Source organism: Arachis stenosperma, chromosome 1 (genome assembly GCF_014773155.1).
Source record: "Arachis stenosperma cultivar V10309 chromosome 1, arast.V10309.gnm1.PFL2, whole genome shotgun sequence".
Classification (NCBI taxonomy): Eukaryota; Viridiplantae; Streptophyta; class Magnoliopsida; order Fabales; family Fabaceae; genus Arachis; species Arachis stenosperma.
The window spans coordinates 133,448,437-133,473,158 of record NC_080377.1 but is presented as its reverse complement, the minus strand read 5'-3'; the positions used below and the strand labels follow the sequence as shown (position 1 = coordinate 133,473,158).

At 33.4% G+C, this 24,722-nt stretch overlaps 3 protein-coding genes and 2 long non-coding RNA genes across 8 annotated transcripts; all 5 read right to left on the bottom strand.

Annotated features, from left to right (window-relative positions):
* Window positions 1-3,005: 3,005 nt before the first annotated feature.
* Window positions 3,006-4,986, bottom strand: LOC130936724 (uncharacterized). Its single transcript, XR_009068164.1, has 3 exons — window positions 4,949-4,986; window positions 4,732-4,860; window positions 3,006-3,300 (listed from the first exon to the last, which is right to left on the bottom strand). It is a non-coding gene; the product is annotated as an uncharacterized LOC130936724 (long non-coding RNA).
* A 569-nt stretch (window positions 4,987-5,555) lies between these two features.
* On the bottom strand, window positions 5,556-6,097 carry LOC130935241 (uncharacterized). The gene is made up of 2 exons (XM_057864886.1): window positions 5,963-6,097; window positions 5,556-5,879 (listed from the first exon to the last, which is right to left on the bottom strand). The coding sequence occupies exons 1-2, from the start codon at window positions 6,095-6,097 to the stop codon at window positions 5,556-5,558; spliced, it is 459 nt and encodes a 152-aa protein (XP_057720869.1).
* A 4,418-nt stretch (window positions 6,098-10,515) lies between these two features.
* LOC130936718 (uncharacterized) lies at window positions 10,516-12,939 on the bottom strand. The gene is made up of 4 exons (XR_009068162.1): window positions 12,571-12,939; window positions 12,425-12,479; window positions 12,208-12,336; window positions 10,516-10,776 (listed from the first exon to the last, which is right to left on the bottom strand). It is a non-coding gene; the product is annotated as an uncharacterized LOC130936718 (long non-coding RNA).
* Window positions 12,940-13,152: 213 nt separating this feature from the next.
* Window positions 13,153-17,276, bottom strand: LOC130956343 (uncharacterized). Of its 4 annotated transcripts, none has more exons than XM_057883478.1 (9): window positions 17,063-17,276; window positions 16,737-16,865; window positions 16,426-16,485; window positions 15,804-15,906; window positions 14,859-15,456; window positions 14,391-14,523; window positions 14,077-14,244; window positions 13,864-13,964; window positions 13,153-13,629 (listed from the first exon to the last, which is right to left on the bottom strand). In XM_057883478.1, exons 2-8 carry the CDS (start codon window positions 16,815-16,817, stop codon window positions 13,938-13,940), a joined length of 1,170 nt encoding a protein of 389 aa, XP_057739461.1. In that variant the 5' UTR covers window positions 16,818-16,865; window positions 17,063-17,276; the 3' UTR covers window positions 13,153-13,629; window positions 13,864-13,937. The 4 variants fall into 4 exon arrangements, with proteins under 4 accessions (XP_057739461.1, XP_057739593.1, XP_057739395.1 ...); XM_057883412.1 differs by having other exon boundaries at window positions 13,162-13,629; window positions 13,853-13,964; XM_057883610.1 differs by lacking the exon at window positions 16,737-16,865 and having other exon boundaries at window positions 13,158-13,629; window positions 13,853-13,964; window positions 17,063-17,116.
* Window positions 17,277-22,885: 5,609 nt separating this feature from the next.
* On the bottom strand, window positions 22,886-24,672 carry LOC130944114 (zinc finger protein ZAT9-like). Its single transcript, XM_057872284.1, has one exon. The coding sequence runs from the start codon at window positions 24,514-24,516 to the stop codon at window positions 23,035-23,037; it is 1,482 nt and encodes a 493-aa protein (XP_057728267.1). The 5' UTR covers window positions 24,517-24,672; the 3' UTR covers window positions 22,886-23,034.
* Between the last annotated feature and the right edge of the window lie 50 nt (window positions 24,673-24,722).

Below are 24,722 nucleotides of genomic sequence, written 5' to 3'. Positions count from 1 at the left end.
TCTTTTTTTTTCATCCTCTTAATAAGAATAAAAGTATGAAAAAGAGAAAAAAATTATGAACAAAGAAGAAGAAAAATAAAAATGCCGTAATAACCACAATGAAGAGGAGAAAGAGGAGGAGGAGAAAAAATAATTAAAAAAATAGCAATAACTCTAGCAATAAAAGAACGACGATGAGAAAAAAATACACGAAGAAAAAGAATGAATAATGCGAAGAAGAAATGCATGATATGATTCACACGTACGTTGTGTGAGTGATTTTTGTTAGGTTTGAGTCAATTTAGTTAAAAATAGTTGATAAAACGTATGGATGTGTCGTAGAATCTATATATAATACTACATATATACAAAAAAAATTAAGCATTAATCCGTCACTCCATTTTAAAATATGAATATAATTTTGATTCATTTTATACGTGTATCTAATTATTTAATATTATATCAATAAAAATAAGTAAATTTTTATATTGACCATATATATAGTCATTCAAAAAAATCAATATAATTAGACAATTATATAAAATATTTTACGTTGTTAACATATCAAAATTAAACTCTTAAAATATATATTTGATATTTCATAAAAAAATATTATACTACTATAAACAAGTTTAATTATTTATTTATTATAGGTCTGATTATTTTGGTAGTAAATTATTAGTTAGAAAAACATTTAGATTAATTTGTATAAATATTTAAATATATAGTGATTAATTTTAATAGTTAATTTTTACATATATATGTGTGTGAAAAAATAATTTTCAACAATTGTTATAACGAAAAAGAATAAGTTTGATAAATAAATATACATGTAATTTCAATAGTATCCAATAGAAAATAATTTGGGCTCAAATCTTAATTTTTAATTAATTTTTGTTTTAAAAATTATTTGAGGTTACTTGTTTAAAATTTTTTGAAGACAATTTTTAAGACATGACCATATTCAAGAGTCATTATACTTTTTAAGATGAAACTCCTCTATATAGTAGAGAAGTTGATAAAATAAAAAAATGAGGCCTTATTAATCACCATTATTTAAAATTATTTTAAGTTGCTTGTTTAAAATTTTCAAAATATACTCTCTCCAACTTTCTATTTTGAAGAAAATTTTTGCGACACGACCATATTTAAGAGCCACTATATTTTTAGGGTGAAATTCCTTTAAAATAAAAAAGTTGATAAAAATAAAAAAAAGTAAAGTATTATTTTTGTTTTCAATATTTAGGGTAAGTCTTAAAGTTGTTTTTAACATTTAAATTGTGCTATTTAAATCTCTAACGTTTTAAAATCATTTCAATAGTATTCTGCCATTAGTGATGTGTTAACAGAATTGATGGTAAAACAAAATTGAGACGATTTTGAAATGTTAGGGACTTAAATATGACAAAAACATTGTGGACAAAAATGATATATTAATCTTAGAAGAATTACCAAATCAAGTAAAATAATAATGAATTTTAATGAATTTAATTACATTACGAATTCAAGATTTTTACTCATACTTGTAGAATGACTAGTATATAAACTTTCGGAAAAGAAAAGAAAAGAACATGTACATATATAATAAAGTATAAATTATATCTTTTTATCTATAGTATATCGAACTTCTTTAATGTTTAATTTAATTAAACTTTATTTTTAACTTTTTAATAAATTTTAATTTTTTTCAATAATTTTATTTTTTTACGACAAATAATTATTTAATTTATTTTTTAATTTTTCTCTTAATAAAAAATAATTTATTTTAGAATAAAAGTAACAAGATTGAGTAAAATTAAAAAACAAATTTATTTAGAATGAAATTAATATGATTAAAAGTAATTTATTTAGATGCAATTAAAAAAATAATTGAATAATATTAAAGGATAAAATTAAAAATAAAATTTAACTAAATTAAACATTAAATAATTTCGGTGCATTAGAAACAAAAAGTATAATTTATACTTTATTGTATATGTACTATGTTATTTTTTTTCTTTTTCGTCAGTTTATGTACTAGTTATTTTACGAACATTTCATGATGAGTAAAAATCTTTAAGAGTAAAATTAAAAAAATATATATTTAGAATGAAAATAATGTGATTAAGTGTAATTTACTTAGATATGATTAAAAAATAATTGAACAACTACATACGGTAAAAAATTGATATTATTGAAGGATAAAATTAAAATTTATTTTTAAGTAAAAAATAAGGATAAAATATCATTTTGGTCCTCAACGTTTGGACCGAATACTAATTTGATCAATATCATTTCAAACATCATATTTAAATTAAACATTAAACAAATTCGATACATTGGAGACAAAAAGGTATGATTTATATTTTATTATATATGTATCATACTCTTTTTTTTTTTTCGAAAGTTTATCTACTAGTCATTCTAGAAGTATTATATGATGAGTAAAAATCTTGAATGCGTAATGCAATTCATTCTAGAAGTATTCGTTACTTGATTTGATAATTTTTTAAGAGTAATATATCATTTTTGTCCCCAATATTTTCGTCCTATTTAAGTCCTTAACGTTTTAAAATCGTTTCAATTTTGTCCCGTCGTCAATTCTGTTAACAAATCTCAACGACAGGACAATATTGAAACAATTTTAAAATGTTAAGGACTTAAATAGAATAGTTTAAGCGTTAGGGACAACTTTAAAACTTATCCCAAACATTGAGGACAAAAATAATACTTTACTAAGGTGAAAATGTGAGAATTTAATTACCCTTGAATTAAGATGACAAGATTCACTCATAATAGAAAATACATATTCAATGGTGATTAAACTTTTTGTAACACCCTACCACACTAAGCTTTACGCTTAAGTCGTAAAACAAATGTGGTGTGGTATTACGACCTCTAAAATAAAATGAGTACATATAATAGTAGAAGAATTATAATATGCTAGGAGCCTTGAAGAAAAGGGGAAAATAAAAATCGCACAATAAAGGCGCAACGCTCAAGGGACGAGTTAACTTACGTGCTAAGAAAACCATAACTATCAAACATAAGCTAACAGAAGTGGGAATAGAGTGCCAAAGATACAAAATATCAAGCTCCTAACTCAGCCTGCGAAGTCAAGACTGGCCGGAGAATATTTACACATATATACATACGTATCCAAACCCAAAAGTACATATACACAATCCTGCCTCTCCATAAACCTCTAAGAGGATCAAAAAGAATAAGTCATGCGGAGAGAAATCTAAGTACATATATATACATCATAGCATAACAAAATATCCCAGTAACCACTTCGCTTCAAGAGTCCAGACGCCTAACAAGATGCCTCTCGACCTGCATCTGAAAAACAACAACATAGTATGGAATGAGAACCGGAGGTTCTCAGTATGGTAAAGGTGCCACACACATAATATATAAGGTTCTGGGAATGCCAGAGGCAATCCTAGAACACCGACACTCAGATTATAGAGCTTAAAGTATTAAACAGAAGCCATAAAAGGTGGTTCTCTAAAAATATTTAATCCTAACTTAACTTAACCTTAAATCTAAATCCCATACTGCCATTCCTCCATACCTCCAACTCCATCATGCATTTTCACAGACAACTAAACAGACAAAGGCGAACACAAGAAGGTTACAAGTACTGCAGATAACAAATATACATTTAACATGGCAAATACAGATAGGCACACCCAATTAGAGCACAAGCAAGTAATTCAAGTAATATGCATATGATGCATGCCTGTCCTATGGCTGATGAGGCTCATCTGTCGGTTATCCAGCCAACCCGACAAGTCTGAATTGTCCTTAGACGGTCCCCCGACGTGCATCCCCAAGAGTCTATGCATAGATTTTTCTCAAATAATCAATATTGCTCAATGGGGGTAACATTCCCGGGAATTTATATAGTGCCCGGTCACACTTACGTCGTAGGGTCAACAGAGTATCGAGTTTTCAACCTGGTACACGTGGTGGCAAGCCACGGCACTTAATCCAGGGAATCTCGTATCTCAGATTATTCAAATTCATAAGCCATTTAAATAATTTAATTATAATTCATCAATATCCACATCATTCTCAATCACATTTCATTCATCATCATACATCAATCATATTCAATCCTTATCCTTCATTATCACACCTCCCACTCCGTCTATCAATAGTTCTAATCCAAAACATAATTCATTCTTTTCTAAATGAATCAAACTTAAAACATGCTCATTTTCTTAATAACTCAAAATCAAACCATAACCTTTAAATCTAAATCTTTTTAAATAATCATATAAACAAAATCTCTAATTTTTTATAAAATTTCGGCAGCATTTCCTCTAAAACTCGGACTTTGCCACCCTTTTCGGGTCCAAACCTGCATTCTTCTCAATCCAACATTCTCTTCCTCATTATCAAAACAATCTCCACAAAAATCTACTTCAGATCAACAATTAAACTCATACAATATTCAAATCCAACAACCAAAATTCAACTAAGAATCATAGTTCACAATTCCTAGGCTTTTAACACAAAATACCTCAAATCAATAATTCACCGAATCATTAATTAATCAACAAGCACCAAACTAACCATGTTCATCAATAATAACATTCACCATCCAAAATTAATAACTAATTATCCAATAAACTTCAACCAAATATATTCATCGAAAAATTACTAAACATTAAACATACGCCCGCATTCCAACTTATCCTATGGTCACCTAGCCTAAGTTTTCACAGAACATTATATATTAAATGCAAGAAACCTAAACCATACCTTGGCCGATTTCCACGTAACGACCAAAGCTATTTATTCAAAACCAAGACAACCCCTCAAAACTCAACTAATCCGCTTCCTCCAAGTTCCAGTATTCACAGTTTCAAGCTCCAATTATTTATTTTCAACCTAATACACATTCATAATACATATATACCCAATTTAATACTCAAAGCTCAAATTTAATGAAAATAAAATAGAATTATCGTATCCTCACCTTACCCAAGCTTCACATAAGCAAGAGTGAACGTTTCTCTCAAGCTAATTGGATCCTAAAACATCAGAAATCAAAGAAATTCAATATTCCCACTTAAAATTCGAAAATTGGGGGAAGATGAAGCTGAGAGTGAAATAGCAAGTTACCTATGAAATTGTTCCGGTAGAAATGTAGAGCTCGACGCGGTGAACGCGTGGCCGCAAACGGTGCGGCGATTGGAGCTCGGACGGAGAAGTTACGGGGATCGGGAATTAACGTGAGGGTTACGGGAATGTTTCTCGTTTCTCTTCTCCCTGGAAGCTGAAAGCTTCGTTGCTGCAGTAATGAGGGAGAAGACAAAGCTGGGTTCATTTAATAGGGCTGGTCCGGTTGAACCGACAGCCCGGTTCGGGTCCGGTTCAACCGGTTCGGTCCTTTCGGTCCATTCTTGGACCGTTTTCTTCAAAATTAGTGTCAAAATTCTCGTTTCGATGAGCTCTACCCTATTTTGATATAATATTCGCATTTCTAATCCTCCTTATTAAAAAATAATTTATTAACTAATTATCTACTAATTTAACCGGGGTTTACATTCTACCCACCTAATAAAGAATTTTGCCCTCAAAATTCAAATATAGTTACCTGAAAAGAGATGTGGATAGTCCTTTCGCATATCTGATTCGAGCTCCCAGGTATGTTCCTCGATACCAGCTCGACTCCAAGCTACTTTTACCAATGATACTTCCTTTCCGCGTAATCGTTTAATATTAGTATCATCAATTCTCACTGGAATTACTGGAAGTGTTAGATCTTCTCTTACTTGGATTGGTTCTGGTTCCAGAACATGACTTGCGTCAGGAGTGTACTTCCTAAGTTGAGACACATGAAATACGTCGTGCAAATTCGAAAGATATGGCGGTAAGGCGATTCTATAAGCCACTGGCCCAATCCTCTTCAGAATCTCAAATGGTCCAATATAACGGGATTTAGTTTCTTAGTCTTAATAGATCTTCCTACTCCAGTGGTTGGTGTAACTTTCAGAAAGACATGTTCTCTTTCTTCGAATTCCAAAGGCTTTCGCCTTTGATCAGCATAGCTCTTCTGGCAGCTTTGGGCTATAAGCATTCGACTACGAATCTTCTTTATCTGCTCAGTCGTTTCAGCTATCATTTCAGGCCCTAATAAACTCCTTTCTCCAGTTTCATACCAACACAATGGAGATTGACATTTTCTGCCATACAGAGCCTCATATGGAGCCATTCCGATGCTCGCATGATAGCTATTATTATAAGCAAATTCTATTAATGGCATATACCGATCCCAGCTCGTCGGCTGGTCTAAAACACAAGCCCTTAACATATCCTCCAAGGTCTGAATAGTTCTTTCTGACTGACCATCTGTCTGAGGGTGATACGCAGTACTCAAGCTTAACTGAGTCCCAAATGCACGCTGAAAAGCTCCCCAGAATCTTGATGTAAAACGAGGATCTCTATCAGATATGATAGTAGAAGGCACGCCATGCAACCTGACAATCTCTTAATATACATTCGAGCCAATTCCTCCATTGTGCAACTTATTCGGATAGGAAGAAAGTGAGCTGATTTTGTTAGTCGATCCACAACCACCCAAATAGCGTCACAACCAGATCGGGTTCTAGGCAAACCTATCACAAAATCCATTGCAATACTCTCCCATTTCCATTGTGGAATCTCCAAAGGCTGAAGGGTCCCTGATGGTCTCTGATGCTCAATCTTAACCTTCTGACACGTTAAACATTTAGATACATGCAATGCCACATCATTTTTCATCCCTGGCCACCAGAACATCGCTTTCAGATCCTGATACATTTTAGTACTCCCTGGGTGAATTGAGAATCCACTCTTATGAGCTTCCTTCAAGATTCTCTGTCGCAGGTCTCCAATATCTGGCACAATAATCCGGTTCTTGAACCTCCACAAACCATCCTGTCCTTCTGACACTCTCCACTGTTTCCCCTGTTCGACTGCTGGTAATACCTTACGTAACGCTTCACTGTCTCGATGAGCCTTCAGAAGTTCTGATTTAAAATCACTAGAAATTTGCAACTGACTCAAACACAGGATTCCAGATTCTTCTCTAATTCCTAAATTCAAACCTTGGAATGCCTTCAGTAACTCTTCCTCCCGTAGCATCATCCAAGCCGCATATAAAGACTTTCGACTCAAAGCGTCCGCCACAACGTTCGCTTTTCCTGGATGATAATTCAATTCAAAATCATAATCTTTCAGAAGCTCCATCCACCTCCTCTGACGCATATTCAACTCTTTCTGCTCAAAAAGATACTTCAAACTCTTATGGTCTGAGAAAACAAGAAACTTAACACCATAGAGGTAGTGCCTCCAAATCTTTAAAGCAAACACAACAGCAGCAAGTTCTAAATCGTGTGTCGGGTAGTTCATCTCATGCGGCCTTAATTGCCGTGAGGCGTATGCTACAACATTCTGGTGCTGCATCAAAACACACCCCAAACCTTTCAGAGATGCATCACAGTACACTTCAAATGGTTCACTTAGTTCAGGTAACACCAATACAGGTGCAGTAGTCAACCTGTGCTTTAATGCTTGGAAGCTCTCTTCACATTCTGGAGTCCAGACAAAAGGCGTATCCTTCCTAGTCAATTTAGTTAAAGGTAAGGCGAGCTGTGAAAATCCCTTAATGAATCTCCGATAATACCCCGCCAAACCTAGGAAACTTCTTATCTCTGTCACTGAAGTTGGTCGCTCCCAATTCATCACTGCTTCCACCTTAGCAGGATCCACAGCTATCCCCTGCTTACTCACCACGTGGCCGAGAAACTTCACCTCACTCTTCCAGAACTCACATTTAGATAACTTAGCATATAACTTCCTGTCTCTCAGAATTTGCAGCACAGTTCGCAAATGATCAGCATGTTCCTCTTCAGTCTTAGAATAAACAAGAATGTCATCAATGAAGACAATAACAAACTTGTCCAGATACGGTCGAAAAATCATGTTCATATAATCCATAAATACTGCCGGGGCATTAGTTAACCCGAAAGACATCACTGTATACTCATAATGACCATAACGGGTTCTGAAAGCAGTTTTCGGAATATCCTCGTCTCTAACCCTTATCTGATGATATCCGGATCGCAGGTCAATCTTAGAAAACACACTGGCACCCTGTAGCTGATCCATTAGATCATCGATTCTAGGCAACGGATATTTATTCTTCACAGTGATCTTATTCAATTGCCGATAATCGACACACAGCCGCATACTCCCATCCTTCTTCTTTACCAGTAACACTGGCGCTCCCCACGGAGAAACACTTGGTCGGATAAAATGCTTACCCAACAGATCTTCCAGCTGAGCTTTCAGTTCAGCCATTTCTAAAGGCGACATCCTATAAGGAGTAATTGAAATTGGACCAGATCCAGGTACCAACTCAATTGCAAATTCAACCTCTCGGTTAGGTGGGAATTCATTAATATCATCCGGAAACACATCTGGAAATTCACATACAACCGGAATTTGCTTTAAACTCTTATCATCACCTGATACTCCCGCAGTTAATAACATAATACCCTGACATTCGGTTCCAGAACAGTTTACTATCATAGAGTTCAAATAGTAACTATTCACCACAACCGGTGCTTCTGACCCTTCTGGCATAAACTGTACTGACTTCTCAGAACAATCAAGCAAAACATGATTCTTGGATAACCAATCCAATCCCAAAATGAGATCAAGACCAGTCATAGGCAAACAAATCAAATCATGCACAAATTCACGCTGTTGTACTCGAAAGGAAACTTGTGGACATCCTATCCTAGTCACCATAGCTTCATGAGTAGCATTATATACTTTCAAATCATAACCTAAAACCACCATTCTCAATCCTAATTCATGGGCCTTTTCAAATGCAATAAATGAATGACTTGCACCTGAATCAAATAAAGCATTTAAGATTTTACCAGCCATTTCACAATTACCTCTAACCAATGTCTCAGATCCCTCAGCACCTATGGTAGAAGTGGTGTATACTCTCCCCGGCTGCTGCACCCTACCAGTCTCATACTTCTTCTTCTCTGGGCAATTACTGGCTATATGCCCAGGCTGTCCACAGGAATAGCATACTCCAAGTCCCAGTCTGCACGGAACTCCAGGATGATATTTTCCACACTTTTGACAATTCAGATCCTGCTGTGGCTGCTTCCCAAACATTTTTCCTTGATTAGCAGTAATATTCGATCTTCTATAATTACCCTGACCCTGAGTCTGCTGTGGAACAAAGCCTCCACGCTTGAAATTCCTACCTCTCGGAGCAAAGTTCCTCCCTGAAGGCCTCTGAAAAGGCATCCTCAAACTCCCTTTCTCTGCTGCCGCCTTCCTCACACAATCCTCAGCCACCCTACTCTTATTCACCAATTCAGAAAACACCCTAATCTCCATTGGGGCAACGAAGCTCAGAATATCGCTCCGAAGACCTCCCTCATATTTAATACACTTCCATTCAACAAAATCTTCAGGCGCACCTTGACAGATACGAGAAAAGCGACATAACTCCTCAAATTTACTGGTATACTCAGCAACAGTCATCTGTCCCTGCTTTAACTGCATTAATTCAAGTTCCTTGGCATTTCTAGCTGAATTAGGAAAGTATTTCTTATAGAACTCTGTCCGGAAAACCTCCCAAGGAATCGCAGCACCATCAGGCTGCAGGATACGTCGTGTTCCCTGCCACCAATACTGAGCTTCACCTTGCAACTGATAAGTTCCAAATTCAACCCATTGCTCTTCAGGAACCTGTTGTGCCTGTAATGCCCTTTCCATAGCCTGAATCCAATTATCTGCATCAGTGGGATTTGAGGTTCCCCTGAAGGTTGGAGGATGAACTTTTAGAAATGTAGCAAGTGTCATAGGACCGTCCTCATCATTATTATTCCCATGATTACCCTGATTTATCTGATTACCCAGTGCCTCAGCTGTTGCCTGCATAGCTGCAGCCATATTTCCCAGGGCAGCCATAAAGTCTACTGGATCAGTCCATGTGGGTACAGGAGTAACGGTGCCTGTCCTACCTCTACCTCGCCCGCGACCGCGTCCGCGAGTCGACATCTGGTCCCTATACACACCAAACAAGTGATATTAAGTTGATCAGTCTCAATATCGCAGGTCTAATGCTTTAAGTTCCAAATGCATGCTCACAAACGTTTATGCCATATATATCAATCAGATATCCTAATAGCACATAAACACATATATAGAGAATGCGCAGAAGCACAATCAGTCCGTCTTTCAGGCTCTATAGGAACGAACTGCTCTGATACCATAATGTAACACCCTACCACACTAAGCTTTACGCTTAAGTCGTAAAACAAATGTGGTGTGGTATTACGACCTCTAAAATAAAATGAGTACATATAATAGCAGAAGAATTATAATATGCTAGGAGCCTTGAAGAAAAGGGGAAAATAAAAATCGCACAATAAAGGCGCAACGCTCAAGGGACGAGTTAACTTACGTGCTAAGAAAACCATAACTATCAAACATAAGCTAACAGAAGTGGGAATAGAGTGCCAAAGATACAAAATATCAAGCTCCTAACTCAGCCTGCGAAGTCAAGACTGGCCGGAGAATATTTACACATATATACATACGTATCCAAACCCAAAAGTACATATACACAATCCTGCCTCTCCATAAACCTCTAAGAGGATCAAAAAGAATAAGTCATGCGGAGAGAAATCTAAGTACATATATATACATCATAGCATAACAAAATATCCCAGTAACCACTTCGCTTCAAGAGTTCAGACGCCTAACAAGATGCCTCTCGACCTGCATCTGAAAAACAACAACATAGTATGGAATGAGAACCGGAGGTTCTCAGTATGGTAAAGGTGCCACACACATAATATATAAGGTTCTGGGAATGCCAGAGGCAATCCTAGAACACCGACACTCAGATTATAGAGCTTAAAGTATTAAACAGAAGCCATAAAAGGTGGTTCTCTAAAAATATTTAATCCTAACTTAACTTAACCTTAAATCTAAATCCCATACTGCCATTCCTCCATACCTCCAACTCCATCATGCATTTTCACAGACAACTAAACAGACAAAGGCGAACACAAGAAGGTTACAAGTACTGCAGATAACAAATATACATTTAACATGGCAAATACAGATAGGCACACCCAATTAGAGCACAAGCAAGTAATTCAAGTAATATGCATATGATGCATGCCTGTCCTATGGCTGATGAGGCTCATCTGTCGGTTATCCAGCCAACCCGACAAGTCTGAATTGTCCTTAGACGGTCCCCCGACGTGCATCCCCAAGAGTCTATGCATAGATTTTTCTCAAATAATCAATATTGCTCAATGGGGGTAACATTCCCGGGAATTTATATAGTGCCCGGTCACACTTACGTCGTAGGGTCAACAGAGTATCGAGTTTTCAACCTGGTACACGTGGTGGCAAGCCACGGCACTTAATCCAGGGAATCTCGTATCTCAGATTATTCAAATTCATAAGCCATTTAAATAATTTAATTATAATTCATCAATATCCACATCATTCTCAATCACATTTCATTCATCATCATACATCAATCATATTCAATCCTTATCCTTCATTATCACACCTCCCACTCCGTCTATCAATAGTTCTAATCCAAAACATAATTCATTCTTTTCTAAATGAATCAAACTTAAAACATGCTCATTTTCTTAATAACTCAAAATCAAACCATAACCTTTAAATCTAAATCTTTTTAAATAATCATATAAACAAAATCTCTAATTTTTTATAAAATTTCGGCAGCATTTCCTCTAAAACTCGGACTTTGCCACCCTTTTCGGGTCCAAACCTGCATTCTTCTCAATCCAACATTCTCTTCCTCATTATCAAAACAATCTCCACAAAAATCTACTTCAGATCAACAATTAAACTCATACAATATTCAAATCCAACAACCAAAATTCAACTAAGAATCATAGTTCACAATTCCTAGGCTTTTAACACAAAATACCTCAAATCAATAATTCACCGAATCATTAATTAATCAACAAGCACCAAACTAACCATGTTCATCAATAATAACATTCACCATCCAAAATTAATAACTAATTATCCAATAAACTTCAACCAAATATATTCATCGAAAAATTACTAAACATTAAACATACGCCCGCATTCCAACTTATCCTATGGTCACCTAGCCTAAGTTTTCACAGAACATTATATATTAAATGCAAGAAACATAAACCATACCTTGGCCGATTTCCACGTAACGACCAAAGCTATTTATTCAAAACCAAGACAACCCCTCAAAACTCAACTAATCCGCTTCCTCCAAGTTCCAGTATTCACAGTTTCAAGCTCCAATTATTTATTTTCAACCTAATACACATTCATAATACATATATACCCAATTTAATACTCAAAGCTCAAATTTAATGAAAATAAAATAGAATTATCGTATCCTCACCTTACCCAAGCTTCACATAAGCAAGAGTGAACGTTTCTCTCAAACTAATTGGATCCTAAAACATCAGAAATCAAAGAAATTCAATATTCCCACTTAAAATTCGAAAATTGGGGGAAGATGAAGCTGAGAGTGAAATAGCAAGTTACCTATGAAATTGTTCCGGTAGAAATGTAGAGCTCGACGCGGTGAACGCGTGGCCGCAAACGGTGCGGCGATTGGAGCTCGGACGGAGAAGTTACGGGGATCGAGAATTAACGTGAGGGTTACGGGAATGTTTCTCGTTTCTCTTCTCCCTGGAAGCTGAAAGCTTCGTTGCTGCAGTAACGAGGGAGAAGACAAAGCTGGGTTCATTTAATAGGGCTGGTCCGGTTGAACCGACAGCCCGGTTCGGGTCCGGTTCAACCGGTTCGGTCCTTTCGGTCCAATCTTGGACCGTTTTCTTCAAAATTAGTGTCAAAATTCTCGTTTCGGTGAGTTCTACCCTATTTTGATATAATATTCGCATTTCTAATCCTCCTTATTAAAAACTAATTTATTGACTAATTATCTACTAATTTAACCGGGGTTTACACTTTTACTGTTTCGTTTTATAATTTTCTTGTTTTAGAAAATCTTTTTTTTATATTTCTATGGTAATAGCATGTGCAAGAAAAAATCAACCATAAATATTTTTCTAGCAAGTGAAATTCAATATTGGTCCCAAGAATTCATAAATAAACAAACATATGTTTGCATAAATTAATAAAATTGATCATATTTATAACCCACTAAAGCTCATTTAACTATATGTGGGTTAATAATTATAGTAATGCTACACATCGAAGTATTTTTATGAACCAAGGCCAACTAAGTTAAACAATAAGACTTGGAGTAATATTTTTCCTAATTAATTTTTGTTCATATTAGACCAATTTGATTGGACTTATTTAACAAAAACACTTAAATGTATAACATTATTCTAATAATTATTCAACAGAAAACATGAACTCAAATATGCTAACAACATTTCATTGGTTGACCATGTACAATTACTACCCCAATCCAACACTTACACTTCAGTTAAAGTTGATCTGTTCTCTTCTATGAGATCAACATTCATTGTTTTGGCTTCAAACGAATATTTGAGACCAGGCCTAAGAATCATCCTAGATTTTATTCTGCCTTTGGAGAAAAAGCAGTCTCCACAATGTAACAATTTTCTTGCCCTGAGAAAGAATAGCAATTTAAAGAGTCAGATAGGAAAGAGGAAGACTGATAAATAGTATACAAATTTTGTCAAAAAAATGTGGCGAACTTCATTTTTAACAATTGAAACAAAACTCATCTGCATTCTCATTATATTCTGTTCAGATCATACTTCACAATGTTCCTTTATTATTCTTAGATATGAAACATAATAGGCAACTTTTGATATTAATCGACACGAACCGTTTAAGTACATTATCCATCGTTGAACCTGAATAGACTTTGAAAAATGCCATCCTCTACCCTTCAAGGAGATGTCTGACAGCAATTAATGGATTTTGAGCTGCCTTTGAAGCTTGAATAAGCAAAAAGAGAAGGAAAAAGTTACATCCTTGAGTGATACCTGATAAGTGAAAAGGGGAAAATGAAGGGTGGAAGAGTGAGTAATTTAGCTTTCAAGTTCATACCTGTGCTTCTAACTCGGCAATTCTTTGCAGTGATGCCTGTTCAATGCAAGCGCGGCGCTTACATTCTTCTTCAAGCAAATTTGTAAGTTGGTACCGCAGCTCAGCCATTTCCTGAGTTAAGTCCTCTGCTTCCTCTTTGGCCTTCAACTTTTCCACTCGCAATTCTTCCTAGCAAACAGAGTCAAGATACCACATAAATTCCCAATCTCAAAATTCAAAAGGTGATATGTCGCGCAACGGGACAAGTGTTGTTTCTTGCCTTTGTATGATAAAATTTACATAGATTGCTTCATTGATTGGACTTTTTCATATACCTTAAGTTTATTCACAAGAAATTCATATTCCTGGATTTGACGTAACATCTCCATCTTCCCTTTTAAATCTGCAGCTGGATTTACGATTGTTGTCAATCTTCCAAGGAGTGGACCCAATACTCCTCCATAAGTGCTGAGGAAATATTGGGAGAACATTTAGTGAACGAACAATTTAAATTATAAAGGTTTTTTTATAATTGAAAAAAGAAAGAGAAAAAGATTACAGTATTACAAACACAACTAAAAATGAGACAATAAGGCACCTATTCTATACTGTCCACAGTGATTAGTGAAAGAAGGATCACATAATCAAATCTTTTCCTTTAGCATAAGTATCCAATTAGAAGTGTCTACTTCCTTTCATCAATTATTAGTATTATGTAATCAAACAAAAAATTTGTAACTGGTCAAATACTCACATGTCAACTTTTATTAATCAAGCATCTAAACAAAACTTCAAATATGTACCTTACATCTTCTGATATGGTTGAATTACAAGGTAATGAACTCAAGGATGACTGTTTCTTTATTTGTGAAATTTCCTTGTTTTCCAGCCACTCTTCAACCTTTTGGGAAAACATTCGAGTGTTCATGGTGGCGGTCTCGAGCTTCTTTCTAAGATCCTTGTTTTCCTCATCTAGAGAGATGATGTCTTTTTGTGCATCCTCAAATGCAAACTGGAGTTCATCAACCAATCTACCCATTCTATTATTTTCTTCTAAGGTTTCGTCTTGGAATTTCTTGGCCTCAAAAAGACCCTGTTCCAAGGCCATCATATCTAGTTTCATACTCTCTATTTCAAGTTGAGACTCTAATGCCAGAGATGAAATCGATTCCTCCAGTTTCTCTATGAACAAAGCTGACTTCTCTAATTCCACTTCTTTAGTCTCTAATTCGTGTATTAGTGATGCTTGCTTTGAATTGGAATTTTGCAGCTCCTCCCTTAAGCTGAAAACCTCTTCTTGTAAATATTCCATCTCCTCCAATTTCATTTCAAGGGCGAGCACACGAGCTTCTAGGTTGTTCACCTCTGTGTTCCTTGAACTGAGGTGATCCTGAAGAAAATCTGTATAAAGTATTGACAAATAAAGGCAATAAGAGTAACATCAAATCTTTAGTTCATGAGTCACGATTCAACTAATAAATGCTTTCCATCGGAATTCAACAACTATTGTAAATTAATTTTCCAGTAAAAGAGACATCTAAGGAAGAAAACACTAATATTCAATGGCAATCATCTGTGATAAAAGTATGAAGTTTGTGTGCGCAATATATGATTATCCACACTGCTGGATGAATGACATAAATATCGAAATTGAGAAGCTTCTCTTGAGAGGGAAAAAAGACATTGTTGATTTATGAAAAAAGGTTTTATCACTTTCACATGGAAGGAGCTGAAGCAAGGAAACCAACCAATTTCTTGAGAACAATTAAGCAGCTCTTTTTCCAACCTCTCAATGGTCTTCTTGTCTTCTTTATGAGCTTCTAACAATGATTTCCCATGTTGTTCCATTATCTACATCAATGTTATAAAAGAACATTCGTATTAAGTAGTTAATCAGAAACACTTTCAGAACATCATGTTGATGCTTACAATACTAAAAGGAGCATTATTTATAAACAAAAACAGAAGTTGTCTGTCCAAGGTTCAAATCTGCGTTCTTTTAAATTCTTTACCATCTGTTGGCACTTGGCAGTACAGGTGAATATACACTTAACACCGCAATCTCATCTTACTAATGAAAATATTAGAGCATAGATTTATTCTGAATCCTACAATTAGCAACAGGAGTTGAGAATAAAAATTTAACATCAGAGCATCAGCAGCACCCTACGAAATCAACAAGCAGTACAATCTCATATTACTAAGTTAAAATTAGCCACAACAACCAGGTAACTGAAACATAGATATTAGAGTATTTTTATTGATCCATCATGCATATAGGCCCAAGTGAGACATCCAATAGAAGAGAATAATATAACTTCTTTCAGTTCTTTGTCTGGTTTCTTGAAAGCAACCTAGCATGTAACGTACCCGGATTAGTTGAAAGCCTTGGGTTTGGGATCTTTCCAACACATCCTTCTCTTTTCTAAGCTGCATATCACAGAGAAAAGAAGAAATGAATAACAGGAAAGATATGTGCAAATTACACTCATAAAAAAGCATTGCAAATCCAACAAAATCAAACAAGAAGTTTCTTTTCAAAGTCAAGAACCGAACTAACCAATTTATTTATTCATTCATTCATTCTAAACCAAAGACAAAGATAGACATTTCACTACCGAAAAAATAAAACAATTAAAGTGCACAAAGTAACGAGTTGAAAAGATAGAATAAGATCACACCTCTCTATATGTTGTTCCAAGTTGAACAAGTTCCTCCACATTTAAGGGAGTATCACTAATTCTGTCGGTGCTATTCAACATTTATGTAAGCGAATCCACACAAGTGCATAGGAAGAACAGCAAAAACACCTGATTCATGTTCTTACGCAGATTAAAAATTAAAAAATTTTAAAAATAGAGAGTCAAAATTTTATGACCCTACAAGCACCACGCAATACATAATAACAAGGCTTCTGCAACTAAAAAAAAAAACGATCGAAACTGAAAAGACCAAAGAAAACCGTAATAAGGAGTGAAAAGACACCAGAAGAAAAACATAGATTAACCTGAAATTGATGCCTTGTGTAGAGAGGGAGAAACTCCAATTCAACGAGCACAAGAAATTTGGGGATTCTGTTTTCTCTGAAAATTCAAAAATAAGAACTTTGAGGATTGAGGTGGCTGGGAGCGGGGTCTAGACTAGAGAAAAAGGCCACAGGCACAGTGGTTTTTTGTTTTTAACCGTACAACAAACAAAACAGAACTTGGATTTCTTCCCCACGAGGACATTCTTGTCCTTTTACTCTATTCTTTCTTGTTAGCAGGGAGTGTTTGCCGTGCAATTTGAGTTGAATGATTTTTTTTTTAAATTTCTAATTTCAAATTATTTGAATTGAATTGAATTTATGATTTTGTCAATTAAAAAAATAAATATATATAATAAATTTTAATATTAAATTTTAAATAATTAATACTAATTTAATAATAGAATAAAATTATAGATTAATTAAAATAAATAAATAAATTTCATTTTAAATATAAAATATTTATTAAATAATAATAATATATAAATAATATATAAATATATAACAAATTGAATATATTATAAATAAAATTATAAATATAATAATAAAATAATAATATTATAACACATTATGTATTTTGGATTGGATTAGATCAATATTAAAAATAAATCTAAAATTCAATTTGATCCATGCAATTTATAAAAAATAAAATTTAATCAAATTTAAATTAGTGCAATTTTAATTCATTTTCAATTTGAATGAGATTGGATGAACGGTTTAATTTGAATCGATTTAATTTAAAAAATTAATTTTATCATCATATAAAAATCAAAGAATCAATTTGATTACTATCTCTTTTTTATTGTATTATTTTGACGTGTTTGAATATTAACTTTAAAAATGATATAAAATTATAAATAACTTAAAGAAAATAGAAAACATATATTTTTAAGAATTAATTTTGATGTATTAGCAAAATTTTATATTTTTATTTAATTAGATTTATGCAATTAAATAATTCTTTATTTAGTAAATTTGAACGGCGAAAGGAAAGAAATAAGCGTCCTAAATTTTATCAATCATATTAGATATATATATAAATTAATTTTTGGGCAATTTACTTAAATAAATAGAATGGCAGAATCCTTTACTTAAATGTGCAAAATTGATTGTTGTTACGTGCATGTGCAAAAACGTACTCTATGTAATCCGTGGCAACCCACCACGGTTTACGAAACCTGCATAAACCGTGGCAGGTCACAACGGTTTAGGGGCAAAAAATATTGAGTGTAAACCGTGGTAAGTCACCACGGTTTACGAAGGATGGATGGCATGCATAAACCGTGGTAAGTCACCACGGTTTATGAGGAAAGTGGCTTACACATAAAACCCGGTAACCCACCGCGGTTTATGTGTGTGTAGCTATATAAGTAATCTTGTCTAAATTTTTGTTAACAAGGTAATTATTTAATATAGAAAATCCAAACAGAACATTTATTTTTTTCCAAAGATAGTACTACTATATACATTTTTTCACAAAAATCCTGTAATTAAATATTTTGTTAGTACACTTTGTATCATGTTACATTAAAAATAATAAAAAAAATTAACAATAAGGTATTAAACATATATATAGGATAGCATGTTACCAAAAATAGTATAAAGGATATAACAATATAATATAAGCTATAGCATGATCACCAAAAAATAATATGGGCATGAGTAATGGCAGAAAAATACAGAATTAAGAGTACAGAACTAAGAAAAATCCTAAAATATAAATCTCCATCTGTAAAGTAAAAATAAAAAAATAAAATAATAATCTCAATCCAAGACCATATAAAAAAAATAGTATATAGTAATACATAGCAATATATATGGCATATATTGTACTATTAGTAATTATAATGAACAATAGTTATAATAAGCACCAAAGAATTATGATCTATAACTTGAGCCTGAACTTGCAGCTACTGCTCTTGATTCTAATGGAGTTATTAGCATTAAGATTATCCACAACAATCCAGCACCTAACCCTGAAGGTGATCTTGAATAGGTTCAACTTCCCAAACTTAATTCTCACCGGTTGCTTGGCCTTCAACCGAAGAGGAACACTTCCACTTTGCTGCAGTTGTTGCTTGAATAGCCAATGGAGGGTGAGGATCACTTGTACCGACTAAATGGCGTCGCTCACGTGGCAGGATATATCGACGAAATGTGAGGCGTTTATTATGTGTAAGTTACTTATATAGCTACACACACATAAACCGCGGTGGGTTACCGGGTTTTATGTGTAAGCCACTTTCCTCATAAACCGTGGTGACTTACCACGGTTTATGCATGCCATCCATCCTTCGTAAACCGTGGTGACTTACCACGGTTTACACTCAATATTTTTTGTCCCTAAACCGTTGTGACCTGCCACGGTTTATGCAGGTTTCGTAAACCGTGGTGGGTTGCCACGGATTACATAGAGTATGTTTTTGCACATGCACGTAACAACAATCAGTTTTGCACATTTAGGTAAAGAATTTTGCCATTCTATTTATTTAGGTAAATTGCCCTTAATTTTTAATATAAAATATATATTAAAATATAAAATATATATTAAAAATAGGTTAAACTACACATATATTTATATATAAATATATATTAAATATAATTTATACATAAATACATAATGATCGATTTTAATAATTAATTTTAGTGTCTATATAATATTTTTTTAATTTTATAGTAAAATGTGGAATTAATTAATAAAGGGTTATATAAAAAAATGATTTTTCTTTCACATTATTAAACAACATAGTTAAAGGAAAGATAAAATATAATAAAATATATATTAAAAAAAAGATACATAAGTACCATTAAATAATTTAAAACAAGAATTTTGTACTCTTTGAAGAGGTAGAATCTCTCATTCTCTCTTATATCATATCATATTCTTTGATCATGCAATCATAATAATATGAAGAGTGAAAACAAAAGCAATGACGCTAAGATGGAGAAGTAAAAAACCTGCAAAATTGGTCACACATATTTGCTTCAAAATTAATAAGCTCATGAAGACTCCCATTTATTTATTGGCAACCAATCTTAGATGATGGGTGGTTTGTGTTGTTTAGTCTTTTATTATAGTCAACCCTAATAATCATTATGATCGGTGATCATAATTGGAGTGTGGGAATATACTAGGGGTGTTTGAAATGTTTGAAAGAAAAATGAAAAATCCATGTTATAGGTAATGCTATTTTCTAGTTGTTTTTAGATAATAATTGTAATTTGTATCAATTTTAAACTTTCACGTTAATTTGTATAATTCTACTTTTATAAATTATTTTATAAAATTATTTCTTCCTATTTTAACTATTTTTTTTTTATCAAAGATAGAAAAACTCGAACTCACAACCTCTTAAATGAATATAGAGAGACTATGTCATTTGAATTATATCTCATTACCCTCCCTATTTTAACCACATTAATCCTCAATGAAAGAAACATTACATTTTTATAACACACTTCATATAGAATGGTTCATAGAATAAAACATTTTTAAGAAAAGAATGATGACATTCTTAATCTTAACGTGATAAAATAAAACAGCATTATTCAGTCATACAAGTATAAACAATGCAAGCAAGCTCACCAGTGTTTTGTTTTTTCTAAGTAATCTCCAATTCTCCATCCCTCACGAACATATATATGTCCTTTATTAAATTGAAATGTATTAGAAAGGGAGAACTTGAGATCTAATAAAAAGGTTGAATCAATCATTTGCTGTTTATTTTAGGATAAAATATTGTTTGGTCACAGCAAACACTAACGCGAAAATACAAAAAAGTGCAAATCTTTTTAAAAGTTAATTTGTTATTTTGTATTAAAAAAAAGAAAAAAAATATTCTAAATTTTAAATTTAAACTATTGATATAAAATATAATAAATAAAAAATTAAAATTTATTTAATTAACAAAGAGTACAGTATTTTTTATATAATAAAAATGTTTAAAAATAATTTTTTTGTCACTAATATTCAAACTGAAAATTAAAATCATCTTTAACTTTTTTTTTTAAATTGTCTTTATTTTATTTAAAAAATTAAAAGACAAAGGCCAAAGGGGTCATTTTAAAAGAAGGACCATATTGAATTGTTTCGAACACATTAAAAATATTTTTAAACCATATTATTTAATTTTTAACTAAAATGTTAAGAATCAAAACAATGACCTACTAGCATGTAACAGCAAGCACACTGCCACATGTCCAAATAAAATAAATCTATGGTCCAAGGAGCACATTTGATTAAGAGATCATTTGATCTTTAACATTATTGATTTAAAAAGACAAATTACAGTAAAGATCGCCCTGCCATAACAATTTTAGGAATAAAACTTTCAACTAATTCCATTGACTCTTAAATATTATAGCTGTATTTAGAAAAGAAATTAAAACTAAAAGATAGAAATTATAAGATAAAAATAAAAAAATAGAGAATAAATAAAATTTTTGTATTGTATTTGGAAAAATAATATACTAGATTGAATGATGTATCAGTATTATGTCTGGTTTAAATTAAATATAGAGATTGAAAAATAAATTTAAAATTTAAAAAATTAAATAAAAATATATTTTAAATAAAATGTTAAAAAATTTTAATCTCTTCCCCTAAAAATTTTTTCTATATCTTTATTTTTTAAAAATACTAAAAAAACTGAAATTTTGTATGTCAAAACTAAAATTTTAATTTTTGTCACTAATCATTAAATACAAGATTCAATCCCAATATCTCAATCTCAATACAATCTCAGAAAACAAACACGGAATAAATCGACTAAGGTGCCAAGCCAAGTATTTTAGCCATTTATCTTTGCTTTGATCCCAAAAAACTTTATAGTATTAAAAGTTTAAAACTAATCTTGTTATATTACTTCTTTATAAACCATAAACCATTATAAGGCATGATGTTAGGCTAATATATATATGATGGTGATGATGATGATGATGTTAGACAAAATGTTGAGAATGGTCACTGTCCTTTGCCAATCTATGGAGACTTGTAAACAAAAAACTCTTGTGCAATAAAAATTAAAAAGGGTGATCTTTAAGGTTAATTTTTTTTATATTGGTTAAATATATATGTAATACATTGTTATCGGAAGATTAGGTATTTTTTTTATATGGTGTTTTATTTAAATTGGACTGTCCAATTTGTTTAAATAAAAAAATAAACTACAAATCGGAGGGTCCGATTTATTTGAAAAAAAACTACAAATCAGATGATCCGTTTTGTATCTTTTATTTTTTTATTTTTTAAAATAAAAATTGGATAGTCTAATTTTAATATTAAATTTTTTTTATAATCACATAATCAGACCGTCCGATTTGTGATTAGTTGGGAAAAAAATAAAACAAATCGGAAGCCACCGAGATCTTTAAAAACACACACTTTTTGCTGAATTAATAGCAAGCTGCAAAAGTTCACATAGTTACATAGGCATATGTCCCTATAAGTCTCATGGCCCATGAATAATTAATGATATTTGGTATTGAGGGAGTACACACAGTAATTAGTCATAAAGATTTTTATTAAATAACAAAAGTAAGGGAGATAGATAGATAGATAGATAGTTAGATAGATGGATGGATGGATGGGTAGTCAGGTTTTTATGGTAGGTGACTAAACAACCACCTTTGAGTTCACATGCCCTTTTCTTTGTATGTAATATAAAATAAAAATCTATCCCAAAAATTTTCAACTCTTCATTCAAGTGCACAACCACTAAAAAAAATATGAAATATGATATCAGAAGGACTATGCATAAAATTGAACTTAAACTCTATCACACCATCCAATTAATTGTCCCACAAAAGTGTACAAAAAAAAAAGTAGCTGAAAATTCTAAAGATATCAGAAACACCTCTTAAAGTGTCTAAGAAGTAAGAAGACATGAAAAGAATCAATCAATGGAAAATTGAAAGCATATATGTCTATACAATTTTGAATGTAACTAAGAGATTTAGTTAAGAGAGATAAGTCCTAGCAGTGGTGCCTCTTCCCACCAATGTCTCTTGTTATTATTAGAATCAGCATTGAAACTGTTGTTAGTTTCATCCTCTTCAGTAGTAGTAGCCGCTGCTGCTGGAACATTCAGATCCAGCAAATCCCTAACCCTAATTTCTTGAACTTGTTCTTCTTCCTGTTCCTCAATTTTGGCAGTGTGAGATCTCTTGTGTCCACCCAATGCTTGTCCAGAAGCAAAAACTTTCAAGCAAATTGGACACTCATGAACTTTGTTTACCTTCTTTGCTGTCTTGTTATCTTCTTCTTCAGCCTCATCATCATCATCATCATCATAATCATCAAAACCAAGTTGTTCATTCTGTAAACTCTCAATTTTGTTGTTAGGAGAGAGTTCAGTCTCAATCTCAATCTCAATCTGAATGCTGTTATCATTGTTTGAACCAAAGCATCCCTTAATCTTCTTGTGACTTGCTCTATGCCCTCCAAGTGCTTGATAAGAATGGAAGATCCTCTTGCAAGTAGTACACTCAAACTTTCCCCTCTTATTAGCCGAATTCGAATTCGAACAATCCGAAATCTTCTCCTTGATTGAACTGTACTTCTTGCCATGTTCAAATCCATCATCCTCCAAATCCAAATCCAAAAGTTCTGCGCTTCTTCCTACTCTTCCAACCTCAGAACAAGCATTGATCTTCATCATCTTCTTGTCCTGAATTCTAGTCCTAACAACCGAAGAAGACTCAGCAAGAGAATGAACACCACCATCACGAGCACTCCACCAATTACCAACATCTCTACTAAGCATCATCAAGCTCATAGCAACCTCCTCTTGCTCCTGCTCAATCTCAACCTCAACCTCAGCCTCAGAGTAAACAGAACAAGAAGTTTTCGCAGCGAAACTAGTCGTCGAAGCAGAAGCAATGTTATACCTTCTTGTTGTTTTCCTCTTTGACCTTGTTCTCCTTCTTGGAGGAGCAGCAGTAGTGGCTTCATTATCAGATTGTGAATCCATTACAAGAAGCTTCTTCGTTGTCCAACAAGAATCTTGATCAGAGGCAGAAGCAGAAGACGAGTGGGAATGGCGTTTCATGTGGCCAAACAAGGCCTTCCAAGAACTGAACCCTTTTCCACACTCTTTGCAAAGCTTGTCACACATCAACAAAGAAGAAAAAGAAGAAGAATTGTTGTTGTTGTTGTTGTTGTTGTTGTTGTCTTCACTATTAGTTGATGAATCCGCAATGATCCTCCATGTCTTCTTGGGATTCTCCCTCAAACCATAGCCACTGCTGTTGTTAGTGATTGTTCCAGCTTCAGATGATGAAAGCTTCTCTTTCTCTTCGGCTTCATGGTTGTTGTTGGTCACGTGAGACCTCATGTGACCCCCTAAGGATCTTCCACTAGGGAAGCTCTTGTTGCAGAACTTGCACACGTGCCTCATCAGTTCTTGTTCTTGATGATGATGATCTTCTTCTTCCATTCTTGAAGATGCTTAAAGACAGAAACTTGCGGATCAGGGAAGGTAAAAGACAAAAAGGGTGTGTTAAGTTGTTGGAGAGTGAATCAGAGAATGTGAAAGAACGGTGAATTTATGGACCCAATAACGTGCTTCAGATCACATCTCACTGCAAATTAAAGAAAAAGATAGAGAGAGAGAGATTTAAGGCACAAAAAGTGGGAAAAGAA

Bases quoted from the DNA above. Each gene is read 5' to 3' on its own strand.
- LOC130944114 (XM_057872284.1), bottom strand. From the start codon at position 24,516: ATGGAAGAAGAAGATCATCATCATCAAGAACAAGAACTGATGAGGCAC.
- LOC130956343 (XM_057883478.1), bottom strand. From the start codon at position 16,817: ATGTTGAATAGCACCGACAGAATTAGTGATACTCCCTTAAATGTGGAG. The intron at 14,524-14,858 runs GTACATATTTGA...ATATTTCCTCAG, and splicing joins ACCATATCAGAAGATGTAAG to CACTTATGGAGGAGTATTGG. The intron at 13,965-14,076 runs GTATGAACTTGA...TGCTTATTCAAG, and splicing joins TTGCCGAGTTAGAAGCACAG to CTTCAAAGGCAGCTCAAAAT.
- LOC130935241 (XM_057864886.1), bottom strand. From the start codon at position 6,097: ATGATAGCTGAAACGACTGAGCAGATAAAGAAGATTCGTAGTCGAATG. The intron at 5,880-5,962 runs GTTACACCAACC...GAGATTCTGAAG, and splicing joins GAGAACATGTCTTTCTGAAA to AGGATTGGGCCAGTGGCTTA.